This window comes from Patagioenas fasciata, chromosome 1 (genome assembly GCF_037038585.1).
Source record: "Patagioenas fasciata isolate bPatFas1 chromosome 1, bPatFas1.hap1, whole genome shotgun sequence".
Classification (NCBI taxonomy): domain Eukaryota; kingdom Metazoa; phylum Chordata; class Aves; order Columbiformes; family Columbidae; genus Patagioenas; species Patagioenas fasciata.
Genome location: NC_092520.1, coordinates 74,639,401 through 74,650,120, shown reverse-complemented (window position 1 = coordinate 74,650,120; position 10,720 = coordinate 74,639,401). Strand labels below are relative to the sequence as shown.

Here is a 10,720-nt window from a genome sequence, read left to right as displayed (position 1 = left end):
GCTGAGTTGTCAGTGCAAATTTTGTCAGAAGCTGGCTGAATGGCATTAGACAGAAGTCCAAGGTCACAGACTGAGGCCAGCACTAAGCACTGCAGATCAAGTGGTATAGGACAGGTCAGGTGCCCAACCCAGCAGCAGGCTCCAGAGCTTTAGCACCAGGAGTTTGTCCATGCAGAGAGCTCACAGGACGTGCTCAGAGCCTCCCTGCCCACACAAGCCAGGCTGTTAAGTGGACTCTCGGTGCATGTCTGAAGACAACTGTCACTACCAGGTTACTTCCCCCAGCCAGCCTCTGCAACATATTAATATTTACTGTCTCCCAAAGGCTGACTACAGACCTGACCACTGACAGGTCAGATGAGCGCGTGATCCAAGCACAGGGAGCTGAAGGTGCCTGCGTGGAGTGTGGGCGAGTACAGACCATCTGGCTGCATTAAAAGGCAGATTGTGAGAGGAAGTGACAAACTGAGAGAGGGCTGAATAACTTGGCTTGTGCAGAAAGATGGGCACTGCAGAAGGGTAGCATCTATTGCAGAGGACTGAGCCAAAGCGGCAGGGAGGAGCAGAGCTGGGGGCTGAGCTACCAAACGTGCCCTAGTGCAGCCAGCAGCCATGCTTGGTGCTAACAGCAGCAAGCTGTTGCAGCACAGCAGCAGCAATCTGCTTTCTCTTAGTACACTCTCCCCCCTTGGAAGCCTCTCCTGTGTAATACCTAACAAGCTCCTGGAACACCTCCCAGCCAGCCCTCATGTTCCCATGTTACTGGCGGCCTTTTCCGAGGCAGACTTCCTCCTTACCAGGGCTTGGCAATGAACACAGCAGGGAAAGTCTCCAGCCCACCCTCCATCTGGATTCATGGCATAAGAAGGATCGGGACCCAGAGGATGAAAGGTAAGGACACAAGGGTATTCTCAGCTAAAGAGAAGGTAGTGTTACGGGCACCTGCAGATGGGCCACACCATAGCTGTAAGGGGAGCAGCAGAAGTATGGAGCAGTAGGGTGGATGAGCCAACATGGAGCCTGCTCTTGACCCCAGCAACAGCCTGAGCGGGGGTTGAATCTACATCTCTGACACACTGAAAGGGTGCCCCAACCCACTGGCTACTCAGGCGTGCCTCATGTTTACTGAACTGTAAGTTCTTCCCCCAGCAATGCCACACTTGTACATTTTGTCTTCAAGGCCCACAGCTCCCACTCACCATCTATGAAAATAATGCTGCTTATGTAGAGCACAGCTTCCCCCACCCAGAACTTGAAGTACAGTCAACACTTACTTTTGAAACTGGCCTTTGTTTCCAATACGCTTACATTTTAGGGTTTTATTCTGTTCTGAGCAGCTTTAGAATAGATTCTCTTGGTAAGATGTTCCTTGGCTGGACAGTTCCAACAGCAGGGAGCTGTGGATCCAGGAGGAGTTGTGCTTTGGCACCCCTTTGCCCTTGCCTACTGCTAATTTCCATGCTATCACGGAGCTGAAGCCTCAGCTGGATCCAGCTAAGGGGTAGGGATGATGTTCAGAGATCAGGAGCATTCATACTGAAAACAGTCTGAATCAAGGGGGAGATGAGAAGCCCCTTAATTTTCCCATTTGATCCGCACCTGGGTGAAACAATTCATACCTCCTTGGCAGAAGCAAGGCTTTGCCCAATGATGCTGTTGAGACACTGCACAGGACACCCCTAAAATCCCTGGCATGATGTGTTTTGCAAATTAAAGCTCCAGCAAACATTTCCCAGCAGGAGGGTGTCACACAAGAGAGCTTGTCAGACCAAGGAAACAGCTTCAGCCTGCAGCCGTGCTAAAGCATCCCTCCTGCTCCAGCGCTTGGTTAGATACGGATGTCAATGCCTTGGTACTGGTCATCAGCCCACGCTCACAGCTCAGGCATACTCCCGCCTGTCAGCTCCTTGCTTTTCTTAGCAAAAGAGGGAGGTGGCTGCACAGTCAGACTTTCCTTCTCCTGAGCAAGGGGCGGGCAGGATTTGCACTTTGTTACTACAGCAAATGCAGAACCCTGAAGTGACTGCACACTTCCCTTCTCCCCAACTCCATCCCGTCAACACCTGCCCTCCAGAGTTCTTACATGCTTTCCCAAAAACCTTAACCACAGAAATATATTCTTCCTGGTAAATCTGTGCAGCAGCCTCTTTGAGGTCTCCTAGGCCCAGCTGCAACTGGATTTGTGACAGTGTCGGAAGTATTGAACAAATTTCCTCTGCTCCCCTCAGGCAAACAAAACTGTAGCTGGGGACAGTAGTCAGCCTGGGGAGGGTCCATGAACCACTGCAGTCTGATCCACAGTTCATGTCTTTGCAGATCTGCTATGTATGATGGACACCAGCTGCAGTGGTGCATCTTGGCCTGCCATGGCACATGAGTTGCCACTCCAGACACGCTCCTGTTGTGCAGGGGCAACATGGCAAGCCACAGGTGGGAAAAAAAAATAATGGCCAGGGAATTACAGTAGTCTCATTTGTCCCCATCACCAGCACTGGAGTTAATGAAGCTGGTGGCTGTCAGGGTATCAGAAGTCTGACACCTTTCTGCACATACCAGTCTCACCCAACTACAAACCTGGTTCACTGCTAGTACAAGGTCCTTGTTGTCAGCGAGTGCAAAATAATCTTCAAAGAGACATAGCTGAACAGCGGAGAGAAGTGCCACCTAAGAAATCAAAGCAGAGCTCTGGGAACAAAGGCACCTGTGATTCTACTCATTAGGAGTCATCCTGTCTTTCAGCAGATATCCCAAGATACCAGCAAAATCAAAGGCTGTATCTCTTCCCAGTATCTGCACAGAGAATATCCATGTCATTTCCAAACATGCCTCAGAAGAGGGTTTAAAGTAAGAGACTGCTCGTTTTCAAGGTTTTGGAGGTATTGCATGGGCAGGTGTAGGAGGGAAGGCAAAACACTGAACAAAAAGGCTAGGAACCCAATCAGATACTGATAATGGATTGTTTATAGAACACAAGATCCAGGTTCAGATCCCCACTGCAGGGGAATATCCGTAGTTTCCACAGTGGTGAAAACTGCCAGCAGGTTTCTGTTTCATCCCAACACCAAAAAACCCAGCAGTCAATTTCTGCAGAACTGGACAACCCTTGTTTCCTAGTCTCTCCTTCGCTTGTTGCTCCCTTATTCCCAAATCCAACTCACAGCTAAATAGCCATGAGATGATGGCAGCCTTTGGTCATTTGACCTGGCTGAGTGTGCTGGCATAAATCAACAGTCCACTCCACAGATCATCTCTACTAATTTATTTTGATTCATAATTGCATCCATTTGGAAACACTGAATACAATGCAAAATGGACACAAACACGCACACACACACCACTCATTTCAAAGCTCACAAATATGTTTCACAAAGTTTCTTCCTAAAACTTAGGGTGAAGAAGGAAGACAATTCTTTCAGAGCCCATCATTCTTCACATTATCACTAGAGGAGTTCCATAATGACAAGATCTTGGGAGGCTGAATTCCTGCATTTCAGGAAGAACCTCACCTGTCCGCAGAAAGATTTTCACTGTACAAACATCCTGACGGTGGAAGAAAATATTGGGAAACAGTAGAGTTCTTCACCGAAAGAAATACAGAAAAACACATCCATAATCACACATACTTCCTGCCCTAGTGAGGCAATATACATTCATATAGAAGGAAAAAACCAAGCACATTATTAAGACATTTGGCAGTGAGGCAGCATCCATTTTATCTTCAGAAGAAATTTTACAGCAAATGGTTTCATTAAGACACTTAAAAGCAACCTACTTTGAAGAAAAAAAAGCACCATCATAGCATGAAGGCTGAAATGTGATTAGGAGTCACAAGCAGCACCGACTCAGCTCACCAGTACAAGTTAAATGGAGAAACAGTCGATGTGAGGACTTGTGACTTGCCTTCAAAAAAGCATGATGTAAGAAGACACAGTTAAAGAGTGCCAAGCCACCATTTACAGGGTGTATCTGAGGGTGCACAGTTCTTAGTATAGTCACCAAAAAAGTAGGGTGCTGGCATCTGGACATAGAGGGTTCAACACTACAACAGCAGCAACATCAGAACCCTGGCCCCTTAAGTGTTGCAGAAGTCCACACTATTTGTGAAACAAAAAATACCTCTTAAAAGGTCATGGTTAAAACAGGCTAAACCCATTTCCATGTGTGGGTGAAGAGACATCAATGCTAGCTATTACCAAAATCCTTCCCTGCTTCTGATCAGCTCTGGGTCCTCCTTACACAGGGAAAACTTCCCCAGGGCCAGCAAAGTACTGTTTTCTGCACTGCCAGGTAGGTGCATACAGTTTTACAGGTGAGACACTGGTCCTTGCTTCAAGGCCCCACACATACAGACCATCAAGTCACCTGTCAAATGCAGCCTGCTCCCGCTGCTCAAACACCCAGGCAGCTACTAACACAGCGAGCCTGAAGACTGATTCTTACACTTCAGTTTTAACATTTTTCTACCAGCATGGCCAATTACAAGCTCAGCAATAAAATACAGAGACAAGAAACTGTCCTTTAGTGCAGAAGAGAACACAACAATCTGCACTTGCTGTAAGTGCAAAACGGAGTGTTTCCATTCAAGAGCTTCTGGATAATTCTCAGGGCTATTAAAAGGAGAACTCCAAAGAATGCATCTGAAGCTCACTACTCTTCCAACGTTTCAGATACTTTTTGGGTATCCTGTTACTTTATGCTTCTCATCTCCCACGGCATTCACAAGGTATATCCTCTCAGGAAGAAGCCAGGATGGTAGATAAAAGCCATGTCCTTAAAGAAGTCACCATTGCTATGCAGATTACAGCCACATGAACTTCCTGTTCACTGGGGAATTAGCACTGCATTCTCCTCCTAAAAAAGACCCAGCCTGTCCTGAATGGTTCCAGTTCCCTCTAGAGTAAGTGCACAAATAAAATTTATTTTAGTATTTTACCCCCGCTATCCTGGAGCAGGCTTGATCAAGGTATGGAATGGTTACATTAATCCAAAGTCCTTTATTTCTAATCTGCATTCCGAAGTCTGCACAGCTTGGGAAAAGACCACAGAGTCTCAGTGTAAGCTGTGCAAATGAAACCTCCTGTGCCAGAGCTCACTAAGAGACAAGGAACAAGGCTGTACGGACAGACAGGTTGCAAAGTGGTAACCAAACTCTGCCTGCGAGACAAAGTGAGTGTAACGGCATCAGGCACTGCCAGAGAAACAATCTGTGACCTGCTCTGCTCTCTCACAGCCAGGAGTAGCAGGACTCTGAGAAACCACTTATCTCCAAGCTATAAAGGCTCCCAGAGGTCGTTCAGCTCATGGGTGCATGATTGATTTCTACACGTTAACTCACAGGTACAGAGGGGTTGGCTACCTCCACTGCAGGGGTTTCGTTTAGCCTAGGAAGTCATTCTGCCTTAATCTTCCCAAGCATCAGCGGGATGAGACCCGAGAAGATCACAAACCTGCTAGCCCACACCATCCTTGCCTCCAGGGTTATCAAGCTCCAATTCATCTCAGCAGGCGCCACCAAAGACTACGTGACATGGAAACATTTACAGACAACTCATGTGGAAGCCAGGTCTTTGTATCAATTTCAACGCCTGGGGTCAGGCTCCAAGCTCCAAACAGGTCATAGAGGAACAGTTAGCACAGTCCAGCTGGATGCCTTTTTCTTCACATTAGGGCCAGGAAAGTGGTCATAAACCTTCGTGTGTTTGGTTAGATGCAGGAAGCAAGAGAGGTGCCCCCTTTACTTCCTTATAAAAGATTGCTCATGGAGTAAAAAGGGGTAAGAGGGAGTAATGGACACTCAGTAAGTCAGTAACTCCTGCACAACCACATTCCAAGTGCAGCTGCTCCTCAATTATCTGCTGGTTACAGAAAGTGCCACTTGAGGAAACAGTGCAAAGAGGGATGTGGTCTTCACCTTAAAGCAGGACATGTAATCAGGAGCACATACACCAAATATGGCAGGGATCTCAAGGGACACCCCCAAAACTACTACCTTTTGGCACCATGCACCATCCATCCATTCTCCAGAGATAATGCACTTGACATCCCTCAGCTGCCTGCCACACAATTGGAATCAGGGGTAGGTATGATCTGTGCATGCTGCACACACATCTAAAATCATCAGCAGCTATGAAAAGGTTCTTCCCTCTGCTTCTGCATCTTAGGTGGAAACGAGACAAGCCTTCAAACCAACGCAGACCAAGCTTGCAGAAAGAATTACAAGATCAAAGGTAACAGTGCCTTCTCACTTGGCTGGATCACGGAGGGATGCTGTAAGGAGGTGAATGGATCTTACAAAGCCCTACAGGAATGTTGCTCACAAAGGCACTTAATAAAAGCATGTGTGCAGCTAGATTGAATAGAAAAAAGAAAAAAAAAAAACACAAACAACAAAACAACAATGCACCATAAAGGAGGGAGCTACTCAGTGGCTGCCTAGACAGCCCCTTTTAGCCAAAAAGCCTGGCTTCTGCAGTGCTCCATTTATTATGTGTATCAAAAGCTCACCCTCCCGACATCTCTAAAGCGTCACACATGGGTACAAGCCAGTTATTCCTTAACCTTTGCAAGAATCAGTGCACCCTGTGAAGTCCAGCAGTGAGTTCTTGATGCCAGAGTTCACACCAAATGAAAACTCAAGTTCTCAAAACCATGTGCTTGCTCTTCTTCCTGCTGAGCTGACCTGCACAAAGTTCCGCACAGTGGAAAAAGGCATCAGGCTCCTTCTCTCCAGGTTTATACATATGGCTTACTGCTTTCTGCATCCCATTGCTGGCTGACAGCACAGGAAGAACCATTCTGTCTGGGAGAGCTTCTGATGCAGTCATTGATGGGATACGCAGTCCACACACTGACCACAAAGAAGGGGTGTGGGAGGAGGGAGTCCTAGTGGAAGAGACCATTCCCCTCCAAAAGAAAGTCAGTCAACATCATCTGCAGAAAGAAGGGTGTCACACGATGTCTTCAGCAGAGTGCTGTGGAGGAGAAGATCCCATGCTCAGGAAATGGCCCCAGTTGCATAAGAAACCCCTGTTATACTGGCCAGTGTCTATCACTAACCCACCCAGGAGCCTGCGCCCAGTGTTGTCCCGCAGAGCCAGCCGAGCTTCCCTCTCAGTCACGTTGTAGCTGATGTTCAACAGCTGGATAACGAGGATGTATCCCATGCCAGCTGTTACAATGGCACAGTACCACACACAGGTGAACGACAGAGCAGAGCTGGCAGCAGGGAAAAAGATGGGAAGGAAGCCATTTAGTTTTGGAGCAGCTGCTTTACAGTGACTTTCCCTGGTAATCACTCTCCTTTCAAATTCCTGTCTACATCTGTCACAGTGATCTCACTTCACTGTTTTCATCAGATAATCCTTAAAGGCTTCCTCAAAATTAAAGCTGTAGGGCTTACTTAATGAGCTTTTGGCGCTACCAGAGCTACTCTCGCACGTTGCTATTGCACTACCTAGCTCCTTACTGTTGTAGAAGTACTCAGTCCTTATTTAAGGACATGATACCCACATTTGACAGATGGTGAAATGGAGTACAAAAGGTAGAGTCACTTGTGCTAGTGTACTCTGTACACGGGTGGTAGCGCCAGTCTCTGAACGCATGTCCAACACTTCTCACCACCCTCCCTGCCAGAAAAGGGATATCAACGCTATCTGTTCTAAGCAGATAATTCAGAGGAACAATCACTAGATAAACAGTGAGGGATGAGAGAAAGAGACAGCACACAGATTTCAGAATGTCACAACGTTACCTGCAGCCTGAGGGCAAACATATTTAAGGGTGTATATATATAGGACACAATAAATAAATCTCAGTTCCTCCAATAATTTTTCCAAATAAATGGTGTGCTCTCTCCAAGTCTCAGGCTCCCCACCTTGACAGAAGCAGTAATACATCCCTGCTTTTCAGAACTTTTTAGCAAGTGCTTTTTGATCAGGTTTGACAGTCAACAGCACTGGCCTGGAGCACAGAATGAAAAAGAGGAGCTAAGCTGCCTGACCAAGCCCATTCCCACCCCACCTCTCTCCCAGGCAGACATCTCACCTGTAGTCAGAATAGGCCCCAGGGCAGTAGAACAATGCCACAAACGGAGTTCGGCCCCTGCAGATGGTGTGCAGGGTCAATGTTATCCCATACACAGAGGTGAGCATGAAGAAGGAGAGTGCAAGGATGAACGCTTGGTGGTTCTGCTCCCCTACACAGCTGTTAATCCTCCAAAAGGAAAGAAGATATTACGTTGCTTCAAAAGAAAACAAGCTGGTTTACCCTGTCTCCTCCCCGCCCCCGGCTGAAAGAGAACCTAATTTCCAAGGTCCTTCTATACAACACAGGCTCATAACTTTGAAACACTTTCAAAGAAGCTTTATAGCTTTTTATAGGAAGGTTACAAGCACAAATGAATAGACTAGTAGGGTAATGGTGGTGGACCATTTGCCTCAAAGTTTAGCAAGTATAATATCCTTTACTGAGACACATCTATACTTTACTGCTCCTTGGTTCCAGTACTGTATGACCACAGGCAGCTCTGGGTTCCCTTCCCCCAGGAGAGCACTAATGCAAGCTAACTGCAGAATTGCTAGTGTTCCACAGACCAAGTCTTAAAACCAAACCAGTAAATTAAAACAAAACAAACAACCACCACCAAAACAAAAAAACTCACAACAACAAAAAACAAAAACCACCACACACACACAAAACCCCAAACAAAACCCGCACAAACAAAAAAAAAACCACACAAAAAAAACCCAGTAGAGAACCAGAGACAATTTTGAAGTACGTTGTAGAAGTTATCAGGTCATCCCACTCAACAAAAAACAATTTGTCTATTTTAAGTGGGATACCATTCTTTAAAAAAAAGCAGCAACCTTGTTTGACAGGGATTGTAAAAGAAGCAGCTGACTTAAAAGACCGACAAAAAAAGAAAAAAAAAGAGAGAGAATACATGTACCCTTCACAGTCCAAAACTTACCAGACACAGTGATGGTCCAGTCTCCTTACACACCTGCCACAAAGCCGGCAGTGCCCTGCTCGGGCTGGTCTGACCAGCTGGCATTTAGCACACCAATCCTTTTTCACACCTTCCAGCTCCTCAGCTGTCATCCTGGAATAGCCTTTGGCCTCCCCATTCACAGCACGGCTGCTGGCAGGTCCTGACGTAGTGACGCCATGGAGCCCATTGCAGCTCCCTCTAACACTCTTGGGCAAATCCTGGTATGATGACTTATCACTGCTTGCTGGGATGGGAAGGTAGCCGGGGTCTTTTTTAGCTCGAGACAGGGCTGCAAGCATAAGAATTAACCCACACGTGAGAGTGACCACTTGGGAAAACCCCACGTGGCCTCGAGGAACCACCTCCTGGAGAAACAGGTAGTACATGTAGCCCAAGGAGAAGAGCCCCAGGCTCAAGAAAAACAGAGTCCGTTCCTTCCTCCTGTGGGTGAGGTAGTAATACCAGAGCACCACCACGGGCAGCGATGTCAAGATGACGAGCCCCAGCAGGAAGTGCAGAGCGGCAACGTGGAGGAAGACGGGCAGCAGAACCAGCGGCGGCACGAGGCTGACGTTGATCTTCACGGCTCCGGCGAACCACGGGACCCGCAGCCGATCCGCCACGGTGTCGGCGATTCTTCCTAGCGCTCCCGGGGGCAAGGATCTGCATGTCAGCCACCTGTTTTCGGGGAGGAAGCACACACGCGGGCTGGCAGCCTTCCCCTGCCTCGCCCCGCTCCTGCAGCCCGGCCCGGGGCGCGCCCTTTCCTCTCCCCCTTCCCTTTTTTCCGTCCAGCTTCCCGAGAAGCGGCGTGCGGACCTTCTCCCCTCAGGGGGCAACGGCTGTTCGCGAGGGGCAACGGCTGCCCACGGGGCTTCACGCGAGGCGAAGGGACGCCCAGAGCCTCCGCTGGGAAGGCGTCGGGCAGCCAGGCAGTGCTGAAGGGGGCTGGGGGCCCGGCGGGGCTGGGGTCGCGGAGCCCTTACCTCTCGCAGCCCTCGTCCAGGTCCTCGCAGTCGCAGCAGCACGCCGCGAGGTGGTTCCTCTCGCCCCGCCGGTCCACGTACTCGCAGCAGCAGAGAGGCTCGTCCATCGCCGCCCACTCCGCTGCGCCCTTCCCCGCCAGCCTCCCTCAGCCGCCGCCGGGCCCGGGACGCGGCTCGCACGGCAGCGCCGCCGCGGCTGCCGGCCCTCCCCGCCCCGCCCCTTTCCCAGCCGCAGGTGCCTCGCACCCGCCACCGCCTCCTCCACAAGGGCCCCGCCCCCTCCGTGCAGAGCCCGGCCGCCATTGGCCGCCCGCGCCCCAAGCGTCTCCCGAAATCGGAGGTGTGTGAGCGAGGGACACCCCCCTCCCGCCCCGGGCACATCCACCTGACGGCGGAATGGCCCAATGCCTGCCCGGGAGGGGCGGGGCTGGATGTGACGCGGTGGCACCTGGCTTAAAGGGCCAGCGCAACAGGTGGCGGCTGCATGAGGCGGCGAGAGACAGCGCGTGGGGGGGTAGGTCCCACCAACACCAGCTCCCGCAGCAGGGAAGAGACCTCGACCCAGCCCCGTCGCCCCCTCCGCTGGCGGGGGAAACAAGGCTGTGATGGGCTTGGTTGGACATGCATAGCTGGGGAAAAGTTTCCCACCCAGCACAAACAGCCACCAACCCGATGTAGGGTTTCACCCCGGACCCTGCCTTTCGTGACTCTGGCCCCCACCTCCCCACCTAACCTACCCTGAGCT

At 49.7% G+C, this 10,720-nt stretch overlaps 1 protein-coding gene across 2 annotated transcripts; it reads right to left on the bottom strand.

Moving 5' to 3' along the window:
- Window positions 1-3,244: 3,244 nt before the first annotated feature.
- On the bottom strand, window positions 3,245-10,179 carry ZDHHC23 (zinc finger DHHC-type palmitoyltransferase 23). Of its 2 annotated transcripts, none has more exons than XM_065851605.2 (4): window positions 9,976-10,179; window positions 8,969-9,667; window positions 8,044-8,211; window positions 3,245-7,215 (listed from the first exon to the last, which is right to left on the bottom strand). In XM_065851605.2, exons 1-4 carry the CDS (start codon window positions 10,080-10,082, stop codon window positions 6,948-6,950), a joined length of 1,242 nt encoding a protein of 413 aa, XP_065707677.1. In that variant the 5' UTR covers window positions 10,083-10,179; the 3' UTR covers window positions 3,245-6,947. The 2 variants fall into 2 exon arrangements, with proteins under 2 accessions (XP_065707677.1, XP_065707684.1); XM_065851612.2 differs by having other exon boundaries at window positions 3,245-6,971.
- Between the last annotated feature and the right edge of the window lie 541 nt (window positions 10,180-10,720).

Coding starts and splice junctions, on each gene's coding strand:
- ZDHHC23 (XM_065851605.2), bottom strand. CDS start 10,082: ATGGACGAGCCTCTCTGCTGCTGCGAGTACGTGGACCGGCGGGGCGAG. Junction 8,212..8,968: donor CTGGACCATCACTGTGTCTG/GTAAGTTTTGGA, acceptor TTCCTTTTGGAG/GATTAACAGCTGTGTAGGGG. Junction 7,216..8,043: donor GGGGCCTATTCTGACTACAG/GTGAGATGTCTG, acceptor CCCTGCTGCCAG/CTCTGCTCTGTCGTTCACCT.